Source organism: Myotis brandtii, unplaced genomic scaffold (assembly GCF_000412655.1).
Source record: "Myotis brandtii unplaced genomic scaffold, ASM41265v1 scaffold71, whole genome shotgun sequence".
NCBI classification, from domain to species: domain Eukaryota; kingdom Metazoa; phylum Chordata; class Mammalia; order Chiroptera; family Vespertilionidae; genus Myotis; species Myotis brandtii.
Window position 1 is genome coordinate 5,218,473 of NW_005370787.1, and position 21,179 is coordinate 5,239,651.

General features: G+C 36.6%; 1 protein-coding gene across 2 annotated transcripts in view; it reads right to left on the reverse strand.

Annotated features, from left to right (window-relative positions):
• The window catches only part of GPC5 (glypican 5), a 1,292,453-nt gene that overhangs the window by 1,254,066 nt on the left and 17,208 nt on the right, over window positions 1-21,179 (reverse strand). For both annotated transcript variants that reach the window (XM_014530085.1, XM_014530084.1), the window contains exon 2: window positions 2,313-2,474. In XM_014530085.1, the coding sequence (XP_014385571.1) occupies window positions 2,313-2,474 (162 nt within the window). The remainder of the gene's footprint in view (window positions 1-2,312; window positions 2,475-21,179) is intronic.

Below are 21,179 nucleotides of genomic sequence, written 5' to 3' on the forward strand. Positions count from 1 at the left end.
AGTTCTATTTTTAAGTTTTTGAGGAACCTCCATACTATTTTCCATAGCTTTCTTTTAAGATCAGGAACAAGACAAGGATGTCCACTTTCACCACGTTTATTCAACAAAGTATTAAAAGGACTAGCCACCAAAATCAGACAAGAAAAAGAAATAAAAGGAATCCAAATTGGAAAGGAAGTACCAAACTGTCATTATTTGCAGATGACAATAATATAGAGAGAGAACCCTAAAGATTACACTAAAAATTTATTAGAACTGATAAATGAATTCAGAAAAGTAGCAGGATATGAAATTAATACTCAAAAATCAGTTGCATTTTTATATACCAATAACCAACTATTAGAAAGAGAAATAAAGAAAACAAGCCCATTTATAATTGCATCAAAAAGAATAAAATACCTAGGAATAAATTTAACCAATGAGGTAAAAAAAAAACAAAAAAAACCTGTACTTGGAGAAGTGTGAAAAATGAAGAAGAAATTAAAGACACAAATAAATTGAAACATATACCATGCTCACAGACAGGAAGAATTAACATCATTAAAATGCCCATACTACTCAAACCAATCTACAGATTTAGTGTAATCCCTATCAAAATACCAAAGGCTTTTGTTCATCAGTTTACGTTGTTCATTATAATCCACAAATGAGTGAGAGCATGTGATATTTATCTTTCTCTGACTGACTTATTTCACTTAGCATAATGCAGATGTAGAGACAGAGTAGCATTGATCAGATGCTCAAAACTCAGGGAAAGCAGGGGAGAGTGGTGGTGAGGGGGAAAGATCAACCAAAGGACTTGTATGCATGCATATAAGCATAAGAGATGGATGTGGACAACAAGGGGTGAGGGTGAGGGCAGGATTGGGGGGATGAGGGGACATTGGGGGGATAAGGACACATTTGTAATATCTTATTCAATAAAGGGAAAAAAAGAAAAAAAATATCAAAGGCTTTTTTCACAGAACTAAATCAAGTTGATGTTTTAAGTTTTTTTCCACATGAGCCCAACTCACCTTATCAAGCATGTGATCCACCATTCCCACCTACAACTCCTTGCTATGGCTAAACTGGTCTATTTATCTCTAAAATGTGTTTTCCATATTATACTTGCTATCATGTTCATGAGGGAAAAAATCACTACATAGCTGTCTCTCTAGTTCAGCCAGTTCAAACCACAAATCTTTGCTTAAAAAGCATATCAATATGCTTTCCTCCAACAACTGTACATGATTAAATCCCATAACAGAAATAAGGTTGTTTTCTAACATATCTAAAAGAACCACTAAATTAATAATACCTTAAAATCTGACATTTTACAATTTCTACCAAAAAAAATCATCAATTAATCATGAACTACATTTTAATTCAAATTTTATCTTGATTTATGTATTCATTTCATTTAATATATAGTATAATTTTAAAAATTAATCAGCTTTGTGATTTAGTTCTGTATATAAACATAGCACAAATTATTTAGATCAATATTAATACACTTATTAAAAAGAAATCCTAACAGAAGTTATATTTTGCATTGAACAAAAGCAATAAATTTATTTGAAAAACAGTGTAATATAAATATTTTCATTCCAATCATATACTGAATAGCTAATGCTTTATAAGAGGAAAAATAAATTAAGCTATTTTATTATAGTAATAAGGAATTTTATAGAGGAGATGACTAAAATAAGGAAAAGATCATCTATTTTGTAATGTGCCTTGTAATTTCATAACCCATTAATTTTATATATAAACATATTGTTTGAATTAAGGTTGAGTTCTGATCTTAGCTGAACATTAAACATCTAATTAATAGTTCCTATTTTACTATTTATCAGACTTGTTTGCACATTGATATATCATACTGGTGTTCTTTTGAGAACCACATGAGGTTGCAAGGGGAAATATTAGACAAATATTTCTTCAAATCAGATTTTTAAAAACAATTACACACTTAAAGATAATGATATTTTATGTTATCAAATATTTTAATAAAATATAATAATTACGTCCATTCATATTGAGGTAAATCTATGGGTCAGAATATTGGGGACCTGGAAGACCCGTTGAAGGGCATATATTTCCGAGGACCATTTCATTAACAAAACAGTTTCCCTAGTCCAACTCAAAATATATATATTGATTTGGCCTTAGAAAAAATGTTTGAAGGTTCAAAAAGTTAAAAACTCATTTATACCAAAATAATATACAAAGACAGAGAAGGAAATCCAGCTGAGTTTACCGATAAAATGACAACAGGCAGATTACATAACAAGGCTTGTTCTTAGTTTCCTAACTCGAGATAAATTTACCTTGAAAAACAGCTGCATTTCGAGATATTAGAAACTTTAATGTAGAGCTGGATGCTTGAAGCGCCTGCTGCATATCTTGGCGAGCTGCAATTTGATATCTTTCCTCCATCTTCCTGGTGCAACATGTAGGTTTTTTGGATACACAAACCTGAAGATCAGGTCCTGGAACACATATAAGATTTTTCAGAATAATTATCTGTTCATTTAACAAACATTACATATTACATGTCAGGCATTAATGATCAGCACAACACTGCACATGAAGAGTTTGTGTTTCTATGCGAGGAACTGATTTACCAGAGCACTTGCTATTAAAATATTTATCTATTGTTCATGAACCTAAACATGAAACAAAATATCCTCAACCATTAACTCTTTGCTCAAATATTTTATTAACTTTTTGATCAAATATTATGTCCACTCAATTAATTATTAACAAATAGACTATATAATAGAAAACAAATATACTACTATGTAAGTACATAGCTAAATAGAGAAAATTTATTTTTGTTTATTTTACCCAGCTAAAATTATTTGCACTGAAAATAGTATAGAGAAGTATATGGGCTAAAACAATTGTTTTTCTTGAGGAAATAAAATCAAATTTTGTACATCAGATAAAGGTAAAAAATCTTCACCTGATTTGTCATTTTCAACATCATGTTTGTGCTTCTTGTGAATAAGTGATTATCAGCAAACATGATATGAATCAAGACCCCCACATGGGCCCAAAACCAGCATCAAATATTCTACTCACACCTAGCTTGCTAGAGACAACTCCTATGACTTTGGGTGGTGAGCACACAATGCAATATACAGATGATGTATCATAGAATTGTACACTCAAAACCTATATAATTTTTTATACTCTATGCATAGGCACTTTATTTTGTTGCTGTTTGTTTGTTTTTAATCCTTTATTGTTTAAAGTATTACATATAGTATTACATATGTCTCCTTTTTCCCCCATTGACCTCTCCAGGCCACCCCCATACTCCCCGCACATGTCCTCACCCCATGCCTGTGTCCAGGGGTTATGCTCATATGCATACATACAAGTCCTTTGGTTGATCTCTTTCCACGCCAACCTCCACGCTTTGCATTCACTCTGAAGTTTGATGGTCTGTTCAATGCTTCTCTGGATCTATTTATGTTCATCAGTTTATGTTGTTTATTATATTCCACAAATGAGTGAGATCATGTGATATTTATCTTTCTCCTATTTAAACCTATATAATTTTATTAACTAATGTCACCCCAATAAATTCAAATTTTTTAAAAAGCACCTTTTAGTTTTCTAAGCATATTCAGAAACTGTCTGTGAAATTATTAAACATATGTAATAGTTGTGGTTAAAAATTTGGCTAATATGATTAGCACCTCACTTCCTGGATAGGGTCCCAGGGCAAGCACCTTTATACATAGCGGGTATGCTAGAGAAGGAAGGAGAAAGTACAGATGTGTAGTGGCACCTAAAAAGGATAACCCTGATGAGGGCATCATGGGGAAGGTCCCAGGGCATTCCCAGGCTACCCAGGTTTTATAGAAAGCTTAGAACAATTGATTTTTACAAGGCCTAACATAATACAGTTGCTCCTTTAATTTAGGGTAGGAAGAAGACTTGTGGCTCTTGATCTCTGGGGAGTCTCAAGTTCCCGCATTAGCCCTTTATTGACTAATTTTAGACCAGCAAGTATATCTTATATATGCTGGTCTAAAGACACACACAGATACATACACATAACAGCCACTTTTCAAACTCTTCCTACTTTTTCACACAGAGTCGGCCTCAGAATCACATTTCCAAAAGTTAGTTCTGGGTAAGATCAAGATATCTGAAATCACTCCAGGGCACAGGGGCCATTACTACCACATTTTATACATGAGGAGATAGACACATAGAGAAGTTCTGAAAACTGCCCAATGTCACACACCTACATGCTACAAAGTGGGGACCTGGTGTTTGCAGTGATTCCCAAACTATTTTCTTCACAATCACTCTACTGGGAGGAAAGCAATAGTCCTAAATCTATAAATGGTTCATCGATAGCCCTAACTGGCCATTTTTAATTCCTGTTTTGAAAGAAGTCATTCGTTTGGTAAATTGCAAGAAAATAAATTGCAGGTTAGGAATCATCAAAGGAGTTATATTTAAAAAATAAAATAGGCTAAAATATCAACTTGTAGAGTTGCCATTGCTGTTTTTTTACAAAATTTAAGTGGTAGAAAGTACACTTAGAAAGATGCTACAAATCGCCCTGGCTGCTATCCTAAACACAGTGCGGGAGGGAGACCTTCATGTCTTGGCAACTCTGAGTAACCATGGGTAGCAATTCAGACAACTTAGAACAAATACATTCTTCAAGTTGATGAGAACCTGCGTGGATTAATCCAGACTTTCATTTATACACCTTGGAAGCTGGAAATAAAACTAAACTCCAAAACAAATCAGGACTGTAAGTCAGAGATTAGTTATGTTTAATCAGCACAACATTTTCAACAGCATCAACTATGACATATGCTTAAGTAACTTGGAATTTGGGTTGCAGTGAATGGGGAGAAGAGTCCGTAAGAAACTAGCTCCCTTGCTTCCTGAATCAGTCCAAAAGACAGGTGAGATGAACTACACCTCCTCAGGGAAAGGATTCTATCTTATATTTCATTCTCAGCATAACCACAAAGGACATAAAAAGATGCTTGTTGACAAAGAGCCCAGGCTACAGTTCTCCTGTTGTAAAAAGAACAAGCATCATAAGAAAGCAAAGCCAGATGGAATCCAAACAGATACTACATGGTAACAAGACACGTTTTAAAAATATTTCAAAGCCTGACTTCAAAGAACATGGCACGACTAAGGATGCTATGAAACAGCAAGAGTACACAACCCAGGCTCAAAGGCAATAGTCGTGTTTCTTAACAGCAGGCATGTTTCTGAACAGTAAAATCAAACTCCACAAGAATTAAAGCACTGAAAATAAATGAAATTAAAAACAAAACAGCAGGTTCCTTGCTGAGGGGGCTCCCAACCAGAATTGTGGGAGCTTTTTTTTCATTTCTCACCGAGAAGCTGCAGTATTGGTTATTTTGCCTTCCTTTCTGTTAACCAGCATACGAAGCTGTCAGGGCCACCTATCTGTGTGTGTTGTCTAGAAAGGTTAAAACTGGAACATTGGGACGCATTGTGGAAAGATGGTGGTAGTGGCAGCATAGTTTCCACTATCTCCAGATCTTCATATAGAACTAGAAAATAAATCCAGAAGAGACAACTAAACTACATGCCATAATACTCCCAATGCAGACTATGGGCAGGAGGGAGAAGAATAAAGCAGTGGGGTAATGTCTGAAGAACCTGGAGACAGAAGAACCCTGAAATAACCAACAGCAATTCATAGGAAAGCACAGAAGGCTAATTTGAGAATAGCAGCTGAAACCTGGAGTGTTTTTCACTCTTGATTATTTAATGTGTGCAAAGGACCATTGATGGAAAAGAATGAATGAGCAGAAGCAATCCAGACCCCTATGAAATCTCTAAACAGATCCTTTCCGGGAAGAACCCCACACAGAAAAGACAATCCTGGAAGTGGAATCAAAATTCAACAGAATGCATCTAAGAGACATAGATGGAAAAGATCTAGAATAATGTGGGAGGGGAAATAAATTCAGAAAATTGCAGAAAACAAACAACCATAATTTTAAATATTACACAAAAATTACAGAAGAGAAAGCTCTATAAAGTTAGAAAAGCTACTTTGAAGCCATTCTCAATTTAAATATTTCAGAATAAAAGCTAACATTATATAAAATGAACAATAAAAGAGGTCAAATTTCACATCAACTTATTATAATAAAAAAGAAAATAAAGAACAAAATAATATCCCCATAAAGAAAACATGTCAGAAAGACATTCCCCACTAAAAAAGATCAAAGATATAAACATACTATTTCAAACAAGCGAAAAGATAATGACACAAAACATGAAAGAACAACATAAATCAAAATTAATAGAAAATCTCAGATATGGAACACAAAAAATAATTAAAGATGAAAGAAAAAATTCTGAAATGAAGACTAAATGAGAAGAAACACAGGAGGCAATCACACAAAGGTTATGCATTCAAAAATAGAAGATAGAAAATAAGAAATTATTAAAAAATCAAAAGAAATGAAAGGATTTGAAAGATGATGACAACAAATATTGTTACCAATGTAAGCCCTGAAGAGGAAAACAGGACAAATAGAATCTGTATTTCATGTAAGAAATACAGTGGTGAGATCCATATGAAATTCAAAACAAACAATTATGCAATACTCACTTTCTTATTTTCTAAGACTTATTTTCTAAGTCTAAACCGTACCCTTGAAAATTAGGATTGTTAAGTGTGGGAGAAAGGAGATACCAGCCTAATAAAGAAGAGGTTAAGTAAAACTCTGTGATTTTGAATTTGAAGTATCAATATGAAATTATGAAGAAATTTACCGTCAATAAATATATATTTCCTAGCTTCACTGAAAATACCTAGAACAATGACTTACCAAATGGCAAAGGGCATTCTTCATGCCCAGATGATGGTCTTGAAATATCATTTCTCTCAAGAAATCAGTGCTTCCTACAGAAATGACTCACTCTAGATTATCGGAATGCATATATAAGATGACAGACCAGCTAAAACTTCTTGTACACCAGATAGCAGAGAAACTATCAAATAACTCCAGGATCATATCAAAAGCACTCAGGAGCTATGATAGTCTGCTAGGGCTGCCATTACAAAATCACAAACCAGTGGCTTAAATAAGAGAAATTTATTTTCTCACAGTTCTAGAGGCAGGAAGTCCAAGATCAAGACGCTGGCAAGTTTGAGACTGCTCTCCTTGACGTGCATATGGCCGCCTTTCCTCATGTCCTCACATGGCACTGTCTGGTGTCTTTCTTCTTATAAAGTCACCAGTCACATTCTTATGGCCTCATTTCACCTGAAGTACCTCCATAAAGGCTCTATCTCCCAAAAATAGTCAGATTGGGAGTTAGGGCTTCAATTTAGGACTTTTGTAGGGGACACAATTTGGCCCATTTCAGAAAGGTTTCTGCTGGCAAACATGAGACAATCTGACCTTCAATAATAACAATTGCAATGGCTTGCAATCAATAAATATGCTTAAATCCAAGGGTTTTCTGTAGCTATGTTTTATTTTATAATTTTTTAAAAAGACTTTTAAAATAAGACTGCTGGTTGACAATATGCAGTCTCTTTTTGTTTCAAACATTTATTTCTCCCATAGTCAACTTCCTGGATTTTTACATTTGTAGCACATACCAGCTTTATTGATGGCTGACATAGGAAAGGGCCTTTGGTACCAACACAATGAGGTTAAGATATATTTTAGGTTTGCAAGATGCCTGTTAAATTCATAAAATACCAAATGCTCACAAGATATACCACTTTCTTTCATGATTTTTTCCAGAACTTCAAGAGGACTTGATACTAAATGAGGGGTCTGATAATACCCCTTTAATGGCTGCTTGAGTTCCCTGCTTTGTAGTGGGAGTAAACTTGGTATGTCCAAGAAATAAGAGCTCCAGTTGCAACATGGCAGTGCCATTCACACAGAGCAACCACTAAATCTGCACAAAATAAAAAGTCTTGAAAGCTCGAGAGAGTGAACAAAAGGAGAAAGTTCCTAAAAGGGAGTGAAGCCCTACTGGTGTGGCTCAGTTGGTTGGGCATTGTCCTGTGCACCAAAAGGTTGCCAGTTTGATTCCTGGTCAGGGCACATGCCTGGGTTTTGGGCTTGATTTCTGATAGGAGTGTGCAGGAGGCAGTGGATAGATGTTGCACTCTCACATCGACAGACATTTGTCTCTCTCTCTCTCTCCCCCTCCTTTCCTCTCTTTCTAAAAATCAATTTTTAAAAAAATATATAAATAAATAAAAGGGAGTCAATATTTGGAAGAAGAGAGAAACATGGGATTATTTTCTCATCTGTGGCTTTTAGCCTGGGGACAGTCCATGTATAAAGTGACTAAATTCCAATTTAAAAAAACTAACAGTCATTCAGGACTGAGGAACTAAAAGATATCAATCAGGCAATCACAGCTACTGGAAAGTGGTGGGGAAATACCAGGAAAGGGAGGCCCAGTGAGAGGGAACCCCAACTTCTGTGTGTAAACTGCTCAAATCTCTGCTGACTCCTGAACCACATCTCACATGGCCGGAGCAGACTGTAAGCAGCCCAGCGACTGGCAAGCTCAGGATGAAAGAACCGAACTAAAATTGCAGTGGCTGCCGAACCGGTTTGGCTCAGTGGATAGAGCGTTGGCCTGCGGATTCAAGGGTCCCGGGTTTGATTCCGGTCAAGGGCATGTACCCTGGTTGCGGGCACATCCCCAGTGGGGGGCGTGCAGGAGGCAGCTGATCGATCTCTCTCATCGATGTTTCTAACTCTCTATCCCTCTCCCTTCTTCTCTGTAAAAAATCAATAAAATATATTTTAAATAAATAAATAAAATAAAATAAAATAAAATAAAATTGCAGTGGCTGCCCAAGAGACATAGTTGACAGTTTGAGTCCAATCAAGTTCATTTTCTCCAAAGTCAAACGTATTAACACTCTTTGGAGGAATATAATAGAATCCAGAGTCACCATAACATAACATTTACAGCATCCAGGAGACAATCTAAAATTACTGAACATATGAAGAATCAGTATGTGACCCATTTTCAAGAGATAAGATAATAAAGTAAGACCAACTCCAGATGCCCCAGATGTTAGAATAAACACAGAAGAGCTCTAAAGCAGCAATTGCAACTATATTCAATGAGGTAAAAGGAACATGTTCTGAGAATAAATTATAGGAAAGGGAATCTCAGGAGACAAAGAAACTATAAAAAAACAAAATGAAAATTCTGTAATTAAAAAATATAATATTTGAAAGAAAAATTTCAATGGATGGGCTTAGTAGTGAATAGAGATGACAGAGGGCAGATCAGAGAATGTAAAGGTAGATGAATAGAAAGTATCAAATCTGAAGAAGGGAGATAAAAAGATTGAAAATCCTATACATACTAGTACATGCCTACGATTTTATGTATGCATTCATGGAGCAGTGAGCAAACAGCGCAAAATATAAATTAGATATGACCAGAGTTCTGGGAAGCAAAGAGAGAAAGAGAGAGAGAGAGAGAGAGAGAGAGAGAGAGAGAGAGAGAGAGAGAGAGATTCAACACTCCATGAAATAATGACTATAAATTTTCCAAATTTTATAAGAAACACAAATTACCAGATTTTAAAGGTTCACTGAACCCCAATCAAAATAAAAAGAAACAAAATCATGCCTAAGCATATTATAATCAAACTACTAAAAAACAAAGGTTAAAAAGAAAAGGCAAGAAGCCCAGTATTTCCACCTTTTCCAAAAAGGATAGAAATACAGGAAATGAAGTCAGTTCACATAATGCTTTATAGATCACATTTAGGAGGGATTTTATTACAATTATAATAGGGAAGAAACTTCATTTGATTTGTTTCTTAAAAGTTCACTCTAATTGCTATTTTGAGAATAAGTATTTCTGTATTGCAAATGAGAATTAGGACTGCGATAAAAGATAAGAAGTGGTTAGATTAGATACATATTGAAGGTAGAAGGTAACTTGGAATAGATGTCTGTGATAGAATTTGGCAGGTGAGAAAGAGACAGGAATCAAAAATAACCCTTAGATTTTTGCCTGAAAAACTGGATGCCTAAGTGGTACCATTAATAGAAAAGGAGAACACATAAGAAGGATCAGGTTTAAGGAAAAAATAGAATTCAGATTTGGAAATGAGATGTCTATTAGAAATGCAACTGAAAATGTAGAAATACTATTTGAATATGCAAGACTTAGGTCTAGGAGAGATATCCAGAGTGAAGATATTAATTTGGGAGTTTTATATACAAAATGGTATAAATACTGAGGGTTTCAATAAGACCATCTAAGGAAAGATTTTCGTTTATAAAAGTTAGAGGGTTTCTCAACCTCAGCACTACTGACACTGGAAACAAAATAATTCTTTTTGTGGGGGAGCTGTCCTGTACAGGAATGTTTAGCAGTATTCCTGAACTCTACCCACTAGATGCCAGGAGCACCCTCCCCAGATGTGACAACCAAAATGTACCTAGACATTGCTAAGGATGCCCTTCGGGCATAATCACCTCTGAGTGAGAACCATTGGCCAAGATGAAAGTATAGCCATATGAATTGGAACAGAGAAGAATCCCCTTAAAGGAGCCTGAAAAAGAAGCAGTCAATGAGCTAGAAGGATTAAAATGAGTTGGTGTGGGGGGAGGAGGTAAGAGGAAGTGATATGGTGTCCTGAAAAAGTTATAAGACGTGAGAAATCAGCTGTACTGGGCAAAGTAGCAACATTTAAGAAGCCAGTACTTTTCAAAGATCTGTAATCATATGGGCTACCATTGGATTGTTTTCTTGACTCTAACTAAATAGTGACTACATGAGCAATTACATTGCATTTGGGATCCTATTAATTATGAGAAATAATTATAAGGTCAGTTCAACTCATTGAAAGTTGAGCTAAAACCTATTTAACAATTTTAATGCCCATTATTTTCTAACTTCTGCCAACCCTGAACAGAAGGGATGCCTAATAGCCCCTAATATTGCTCTGCATCCTGGTGCTTTCCGGAACATTTGCTTTTGTGTACTTAATTGATTCTATTTAATTTTTGTTTCTCTCCCAAGACTGCAAGTTTCCACAGGAAAAGGACCACCACTGCCTTGTTCCCAATGTATTGTACGTAACTGGCACAGTGCCTGGAAGAAAAGATCTTCATTGAAGTATTAGTCTCTTTCCCTTTCTCCATACTTGCACATAAATATTTAGTAAGAGTCTTAAGAAGGCACTTCCATGGCTTAAAATTAATGAGATAGTTTTAAATATAGATCCAGAATGAGCATATTGCTGAGGACATTAAAAACTGGTTCAATAAGCCATTTGAAATAGTATTTGAGATCACTGTACTTACATTTTTGCAAATATTCCTCATATCAGTGATCCATCATTTATTGATCCATCTTTGCTTTATGGAATACAGACACTGTCCTATAACAGTATATGTTGATGTTGCTCATTAAAATTTAAAAAAAAAACAGGGTTTTTTTTTTTCCAAAGAGTATTATTTCATGTATTATGATTTTTTCTGGTTGTGTACTCAATAAAAAAATAAGTAACATTTGGCAACCTACAGATTTAGACAAATAGGATCCGCATAATACTCACTGGGAGAACTGTAAAGCTGCCCCTCATATACCTATGTAAGTGGCAGCATTGATCCTTCAACAGACAATGTACTAGAGTTGTTTTCCCAGCAATGGTTGATTAACGTTCACACAAAATCACATACTTGAATCCTTACTTTTATACCAATAGCAAGCATTGGTATAATGAAAGTACATATTTTGTGTCAGTAAAGCAGGGGAAAGTTGTGCTAATAGAAGGCTTTCTCAAACCTGAAGTCATGAATCTGGAGTCAACATTTTGTAACACATGAACCAGTTGAGGAGACAAAAGGCCTAAATATAAGTTAATACATATTTATTTTAAGAAATAGCAGTGATATAGACTGCTACTTGAGATGAAAAAATTAATTACAATCTCATCCCCTCAATTTAAAAGAAGTCCCATACCATTCTATCGCTTTTTAACCACCTCACCTAAAAATGCCATCTCACTAGCCAACAATCCACACTATCTCCCTAAAGGAAGCCAGGCCCTTGCATCAGAGATTCTGAGCTATCTGGCACAGGAAATTAAGCACTACCTCTCCATCTAATTACATCCACTGATGTAGTATATTATCATATTGCTGGTGGTAGGTCTAGGTGTGGGGAAGGGGAGGAAACTCTCAACCATGAACGGAGTTCACATCAAAATGACTTATTAGGCCACATTTCCCTGGAATCAGTCCACCTCATAAGAATCCCCTTCCCTCTGAGAACAGCTCTCTCAGCCCCTCCATGAGAGAGGACCCTGCCAGCCACATGTGTGCATGTGACCTCACATTTGATCAGAGTATATTGTGTGTGGCTATTCATAGGGTATATGCTTCTCACTACATAGTTAATATATTCCTAAAGTGTAGGCCCCTTCTAATTATTTGTGAGTAAAAACCAGAACCATACAGATTGTGCCATCTGAGAATTTAGAATTGGGACATAGAAAAAGTCTACTTTATTTGCCATCAGAACTGCTTTATATATAATTTAGGAGTGAAGTGTCTATTGTTATTTCACCATAGAGTCAAACAGCAGAGCAGAGTAGACAAATGAAGGGAAAACTGTCAGAGCTCTCTGTAGTTCCGGCTTTAGCTTGTTTTTATACTTTGGGGTTTATGAGATACACATAAAGACTTATAATACATTATGTTTATATTAGACCAAGTTAGTTTGTGTTTCTTGCAACCAAAGTGCCTAAGCTGATACTCTCATCAAGGGCATAGCAGGAAAGGATGGCTTAATCAATAAGTTATAGAGAAGACTCTCTATCAAGTATAAGAAGTTTACTCTTAAACTCTGTTAGCATAGATGGGGTGAGAGTGTTGTTTATAATAAAATTATCCCTAATATCCAATATGTCTCTAATGCTGATTTTAGTCAATTTCTCTTTGGGTTGCTTCTTTAAAATTTTCTCCTTTGAAACTTTGGATGACAATTCCACCTTCTGCTCCCTGTTTATTGCTATTATCCTCCTCTCTTAAAACCCAAATATTCCACATGGGTCTTCTCTACTGGTTAAAGACATCTCCCCAATGGCTTAAATTGTTTCTATCATTACACAATCTATTCTAGAAAGAACCACGGAAAACGTCTTGCTCACTATTTGTTCTTTTGCTCTAATAACTACTCTGAATCATGTAACTAATTATATTATTCTTTTTAGTGGCTAATAGGAAACACCAAGACAAACTTTTCATCCCACTATTATTTTCAGGCTATATGATCTCTGTACAGTGATTTAAACTAACATTGAAAGAGCTAGGATACAAATACACACATAAAATAGAAATAGTAGCTAATTGAAAACAATTAAGACACAGAATAGCTTAACTCCTTCTGGCTCAAATTATTGGCTCCTCTAGAAATTTTATAACTCACTCCCAAATAGTTACAAGGGGTCTACAGTATAAGAATATCTTAACTATGCAGTAAGAAGCATATGTCATAGGAATAGCCACACACAACATGCAATATAATTAAGGTTATTTAAAAGTCCATGAATTCAAAGTCGATATGTTCCTCTTTTCTTTCTGGCTGATTTCAGCTGGATGTACAACTTAAACAAATATATTGGAAGCACTTGAGTAGATTCATTTTGCAAGATAAGTTGAAGAGAGAAATCAAAATCATATTGATTCAACCTCTTGAACAATTTTCAAATTTACTTCTTTCCATCTGTACAACCACCACTCTAATCTTACACCTAAAAAAGACATTTTAAATGGATACCATAGAGACAAGAAGATCTTTTAAAAATGCAAACCCAATTATGGCACTTATGCTAAAAAATTTCCCATGGCTTTCTACTGCTCTTGGTATTGTTACTGGAGAAATCAAATTCCTCCCTCACTCGTAGGAGTGGGGTTCTTACAATATCTTTAGAAAAGAATTTTCTAAGATTTGTATGGGAGACTGAATGGTTTTTTATTGGTGTAGGGTTACATTTCTCACATTCCAAAGTCCTATGGCCCTCAAACAAATCCTGAAAGAGGAGCAGCTGGGGTTCCAGTAGAGCCAAAAGTAGGACTAGTGTCCATGTTGCTGTCAGGTCCAGTTCAGCATCAAGCTAATTAAAGTCCATGCTCTGGCCAGTGTGGCTCAGTTGGTTGAGCATCATCCCATGCATCAAAAGGTCACTGGTTTGATTCCCAGTCAAGGCACAAACCCAGGTTGGGTTGCTTGTGGGAGGCAATGAGTCGATGTTTCTCTCTCTCAAACCAATAATAAAAACATATATATTAAAAAATAAATAAATAAAAATAAATAAAGTCCATTAGCCCATTGTGTGAAGCCCACATAGCGTGAGCCACATGGGCAAATGCAGAGGAGTAACAGGAGTCAGGCATGAACAGCAAGGGAGAGAGCCAAGAGCCAAAAAAGAGAAAACTCCTTTTGTTCAGAAGTTTAAATATTGCAGTGGCCATGCCTATTCTGGCCAATCACCTGTTCCCAGGTGTGACTGACAGACAAGCACCTTCTCAGGTCACTGAGACCTTAGTGGGCATGCGTCTAAACTGCTTTTGTCTAGTCCCTTTCCACATCAATCAGTGGGGAACAGACTTGGAAAGTGTTAAATTAGCAAAGCTGAATAAATGGCATGCCTATATTATCTAATCTCCCATTTACTCCTTCCCTGTTAAATAATAACCAGATTATTATAATAACATCATTATGAACGCCAAAATCCTTAACATAGCCAAAATAGCCTTATTAAATAATGGCTCCCTCACTCTTCTGTACAGTCCCATTACTTTCTTAACCTATAGACATGTTCATGAAGTGTGTAGCACGCGAAACATATACACACAAGAAGGACCAATTATACTCTGGCTTTCTTTCTTTTTCTCTGCAGCATTAAGCTTCTGGAAAGTGTCGTCTGAATTTATTGTTCCCACTTCATTCTCACCTCAGTCTTACTATCTCAATTTTGATCCCACCACTTCTTGGTAAATGCACACCTCCAGGAAACTGGTGAACTCTGAGTTATCAAATCCAAGAGACATGTATCCATTTCTAATCACTCTTGACATCTTTGTGGAATTTGACAATATTTACACCCCAGTTCTTGAAACTCTTCCCTTTCCTTAACTTCTAGGACACCACCGGATTCTTCTTCCTCCTAATCATTATTTGTGTTGCCTCAGGTTCTGCTTCTCAATTCTGTCTCTGTGTGATCTACTTCCAAGACTTCACTTACATACCTAATGATCCCCAAATCTTTACTGATAACACTCTCAAGTAATAGTTAGACCCATATTTCCAACTATCTATTCTACATTCCACCATGATATAACACAGTAGACTCAATATTGATATGCCCCATGTTATACTCTCCTCCCTACAGGGCATCTTCTACTCTACTAAAAACAAAGCAAAACAAACACTTTGGAATCATACTAGACTCTTCCTTTCCCCTCAAAGTTTCTAATAATTCTACTTTCTAAGACTCTCCATCAGCTCCATTGACTTTTTCAAGAAGGGCTTCTCTAATTGATATTAAATGAAAGAAAAATGTCCCAGGGCAATGATAGAAGTGAGCTAAGTAAAAAAAACCAAAAAAAACCAAAAAACAAAAACAAAACAACAACAAAAACAAAACAACAAAACTCTTGCCCTATGCAAATGAATTTGTTTTCTTAATAATCAAATAAATAGATTCTCTCACGTGTAGTACTTCTCATAGCTTTAATATGCTAATATATACTGTGACTTTTAAGAAACATGTTCAGCATGCAGCATTTCTCCCAAGCTGATAAGATCTTCTTTGTCAAGAAGACCAGTTGAAGAGTTAATGGAAGTAATATGCAATAGAGCACAATTTGGGTTTTGCTAGTTATTCTTTTTGAGGTCAACTTAACCAGAGTTCTTAAAAATGGCATCATAAAAACTGATAAGTGTGTAAGCTTCTATGTTGTGGCTGGGAATAGGCAAATGGGTTCTTACTCCCCCCGCCCCTTCTCAAAGGACTATTCAGGAGATGCCGAGTATTCATTCCACCTGCGCTAAATTATAGAGTAATTTCCTGTTCTTTATTTTAATTAATAAATCAAATGAATTCATCAAATATTGATTAAACACCTGTTCTTCACAAGACACTCTGATAGTTATTAAAGATACCAAGAAGGATAAAAAGCAGTTTTGTCCCTCCAAGGCTTAGTCTAGGGGGAAACATATTTGTAAAAAATTTAATTAATGTGACAAAGTGTTATAAAAAAACTATGTACTAAGTTCTGTGGGAGCTCAGAGGCAGAAATAATTTACTCTTCTTGGAGAGACAATAGAGTGGGTCACAGGAGAGTTTCAGCAATGTCGTTAATAATTTTTTAAGTAGGTCCTTCGTGGTCTCCCAACCAAAAAATACAAGATAGAAAATACCTCTAGTTTGTAAATGAGAAGTTGAGTTTCTCATGATTAAATTCATCTAAGTTCACAAATGTAATAAGTAGCAAAAAGAAACTCAGATTTGCCAGAAAAGATTGGAGGAAGAGAAGGAGGAATTATATCCCAAAGAGTGGCAACAATAGACAAGATGCATGAAAAACTATGGTTCATTAGGAAAGACAAAAGCATTGAGGTATGATCTACACAATGGAATACTACGCTGCTGTAAAAAGGAAGGAACTCCTACCATTTGCAACAGCATGGATGGATGCTGGGGGCTAATTCCAGCAGGTCATAAATGCAAGAAGTTCATCAAAAGGTTGGTGAACCTTGAGGCTTCAGCAGGGCTGAAGATACATATCATTGCCTGCTGCCAGACAGCTAAGAGCATTTCCCCAAACCTGAAAATCTACATGTTATTACTGCTGCTGGCCAAACAGCTGAACAGCCAAAGGCAGTTCCCCCAACCTGATACTTTACTGCTTACCAAACTTTACCTTTGATGTGTGTTTGCTTTGCTTTAGGACAAAAATGTATGAATAAAAAGCCCTAGGTCTGAAGATTCAAGGAGATCTTAGTTACTTAAGCTAAGCTCCATCTGGCTCCCCCATGTATTCCAAATATATATTTTATGTCTAGTCTCTTTATTAATTTACTTGCAGCCCTTCTCCAGATTCCTGAACCCTTCTAGATGCTGAGAAACACCCCTGCAGATGGACCTGGAGAGTATTATGCTAAGCGAAATAAGTCAGTTGGAGGAAGATAAATATCACATGATCTCACTCATTTGTGGATTATAATGAACAACATAAACTGATGAACAAAAACAGATCCAGAGACAGTGAAGCATCGATCAGATCATCAAACCTCAGAGGGAAGGCAAGGGAGGGTGGGGGTAAGAGGGAGAGATCAACCAAAGGACTTGTATGCATGCATATAAGCAAGGAATGGGGGGAAAAGGACACACATGTAATACGTTAATCAATAAAGAAAATAAGAAGTGTTGGGATATGACTTAAATAGAAAGCCAGGTCTGCATATGGTGTGGTCTAGGGGAAGTTGTTGGGGTGTTGTGCAGGGTCCAGGGGCTCTTCATACTTGCAAGTTAGCAAGCTAGCATATTATTGTTTCACTGATGCTAACAGAAGACAAGAGACTCACCTCACAGCAAGCAAGCATCATGAGTATGCATTGGTTACCCTGCTCTGCAGGATGTTCTAGATGAATGCCTGCACATGCAGTAGATTGCATTACAGGGGAGGAATACTGATCTTGTGAGGGATTGCCATTTTTATATCTAGTGGGAACAATTTGTTCTTTGTCCTAGGAGAAACTATCTCTCAAGGTTGCTTGTTGCAAGCACAACACTGAGAAATGGCCCAAGTAAAGGGAAGTCAGGGCCTTGCATTCTTGGCATATGCAGGGCACTCAGGGTCCAAGGTAGATGACCTCACTTAACAGGAAGGTGAACTAGGAGAGAGCAGAAAGGCCATAGGAGACAAGACTGAAAAAGAAGGAAGGAATTATATCACTGAGAAATTTAATGCAATACACAGGAGTTTGAGCTTTGGGGGACCATGAAAGATGTTTTAAGATTTATGCTAAACCCCACTGGCTTTGTATGTATGACTTGAAATGATTCCTAGGACATCCTCCTTCTTTTGCCCCCAACTCATCTTTACAGTTAGTGAAAAAAACTGCTGGACTCTATATGGTAATCTCCTCCCCGAAATTTATAAATTTGCAACCAAGGGAGTGTGGTCCGTTTCTCCCTTTTCGGGGGGAGGCTATATGGCTGTCATATTTTCTGCTATAAGAAGAAGGTTTTACTGTAACAAAAGAAAGCCTAAAGCAACAAAGAGCAAGAGATCTGCACACATTCTAGTCTCTATTTTCCTTTCCTTAGCGCATCTGCACCCCTGCTCTTCCTTTGCCCTTCACTGTCCCTTAAGATATCTTGATATATTTCCAATGCATTCCTTTCATAATTAACGGGAATTGAACTTTGGCTTATGTCACTTGAATCTAAAAGTGTGATCTAGTTTAGAAGAACAATATTTTCAGGTTTATCACTTAAAAACATCGTCACATTTTTAGCAATATGGAAAACGGCTTCTGATTAAGAAGAAACTGGAAACAAGACCAATGGCCTATCACAATAGTCCAAGAGAGAAATTATGTTTCTATTTGCTCTTAAAGACATGCCATAAGTAGGTACTTCTGATTCAGGGATAACTTTGGAAATAATTCCTGGTGCTGACGATAGTTTAGAGCACCTCACTAGTTCCAGGGATGATCTGTGAGGAGCAATTTTACTTACAGTAGCTCAGGATCAAAAACTGACTCTTCCAAATGAGGAGAAAAAGAGCATATAAAGCTGAAGAAAAAGGGGTAAGAACACGAAGGATCTGATAAGACATGAAGGTCAATGGGATAAAGAGCAACGGGACTCCCTGTTTCATTGTTGCTATTGAACTCAAGTCCAGGAGCCCTGAAGGCATTATTATACCAAGAAACTAAGAGGCTCAGGCCAGGCAGCTCAGTTGGTTAGAGCATCATCCCGATACACCAAAGTTTCAGGTTCAATCCCTGGCCAGGGTACATATAAGAATCAACCAATGAATGCAATGTTTCTCTTTCTCTTTCTCTCTCCCTTCTCTCTCTCTAAAATCAATCAACAAAACATATTTTAAAAGGACAGAATGACAGAATTGTAAGGGCTTCATGGACACAGACAATAGTGTGGTGAAGGTCTGGGCTGGGGGCGAGGGCAGGCTAGATGGGGTCAATGAGGAAAAAAGGAGACATATGTAATACTTTCAATAATAAAGATTTTTAAAAAGGAATTGTAAGGTCTTCATTTTGGTAGTCCTATAAGTGTGAATCACATACACTTAAAAGTTCACTTATCTCAGGGTAAACTAAAAATTCTGATTCATTAAAAAAAATCATACTTTTCAAGAATTCTAAAGACATAGAAATTTGTAAAGTATATTTTGCTTCTTAACTGCTATTTCCTCCTCCTAATTCTACTCCTCAAAGCTATCTACTGGCTATTTACCATTTTTTTTAATCTTTATTATTGAGAGTATTACAGATTCCCCCTTTTTTTCCCATTTCCCCCCTCCACTTGTTTCCTGCCCCACCCCAGGCCTTCACCACCCTATTGTCTATATCCATAGGTAATGCATATGTGCATATAAGACCTTTGGTTAATCTCTTCCAGCTCCCCTAACCCTCCTTCCTTCTGAGATTCATCAGTCTGTTCCATGTTTCCATGCCTCTGATTCTGTTATTCACCACTTTGTTTTGTCTATTAGATTCCTTGTTCCTTTATTTTGATTTTTTGATTCAATTATTGATATGTATTTATTGCCATTTTCTTCTTCTTTCCTTCCCTCTTCTTTCTTCTTCCTCTTCCTCTTTCTCTTCTTAAAGAATACCCTTCAAAATTTCATGTAATACTGGTTTGGTGGTGATGAACTCCTTTAGCTTTTTCTTGTTTGAGAAGCTTTATATCTGACCTTCAATTCTAAGTGATAGCTTTGCTGGGTAGAATAATCTTGGTTGTAGGTCCTTGCCATTCATCACTTTAAATATTTTTTGCTATTCCTTTCTAACCTGCAAAGTTTCTGTTGAGAAATCAGCTGACAGTCATAATTGTGCTCCCTTGTAGGTAACTAACTGCTTTTCTCTTGCTGCTTTTAAGAGTCTCTCTTTGTCTTTAAACCTTGGCATTTTAATTATGATGTGTCTTGGTGTGGGATTCTTTGGGTTCCTCTTGTTGGGGACTCTCTGCACTTCCTGAACTTGTCTATGTCTTTCACCAGGTAGGGGAAGTTTCTATCATTATTTCTTCAAATAGGTTTTCAATATCTTGCTTTTTCTCTTCTCTTTCTGACGCCCCATAATGTGAATGTTGGCACACTTGAAGTTGTCCCAGAAACTCCTTACACTATCTTCATATTTTGGGGGCCATTTTTCTTTTTGCTCTTCTGATTGGTTGTTTTTTGTTTCCTCATAATCCAAATCAATTCTTTAATTCTCAGAATCATCTACTCTATCATTGAGTCCTTGTAAATTATTCTTAATTTCTGACTGGTCCTTTTTGATGTCTTTGAAATTCTCACTAAGATCCTTGAAAGTTTCACTAAGTCCCTTGAAGCTCTCATTATGATCATTGAGCAATCTTATAACTACTGTTTTGAACTCTCTATCCAGTAGTTTGTTTGCTTCCATTTCATTTAGAGATTTCTTCTTTTCTTTCATTTGTGACACGTTTCTTTGCTTCCACATTTTGGTTGCAAAATGTTTGTTTCTATATATTAGGTAGAGCTGCTGTGTCTCCTGGAATAGGTAGAGTGGCCTTGTGCAGCAGGTGTCCTGTAGGGCCCAGTGGCTCAGCCTCCCCAGTCACCTGAGCTGGGCACTCTAGGCCTGCCCCTTTGTGGAATGTGTGCAGTCTTGTTGTAGTTGAGCCTTGATTACTGTTGGCATCACTGTAAGGAGTTGACCTCCAGGCCAATTGGCTGTGAGGACCAAAAGCTACTACACTGGAAGAGCTGCTATGCAGGAGACACCCCTATGGAGCAGGACTTGCTTCAGTGGGGCTTTGTTGCTATCCGAGTCTGCCCCTTGAGTGTGTCACTTGCTTGTGGATGTATAGAGTTGTAATCTGGTATGTTCTAAAGCTGTCCACCAGGTGCACTGGCTCTGAG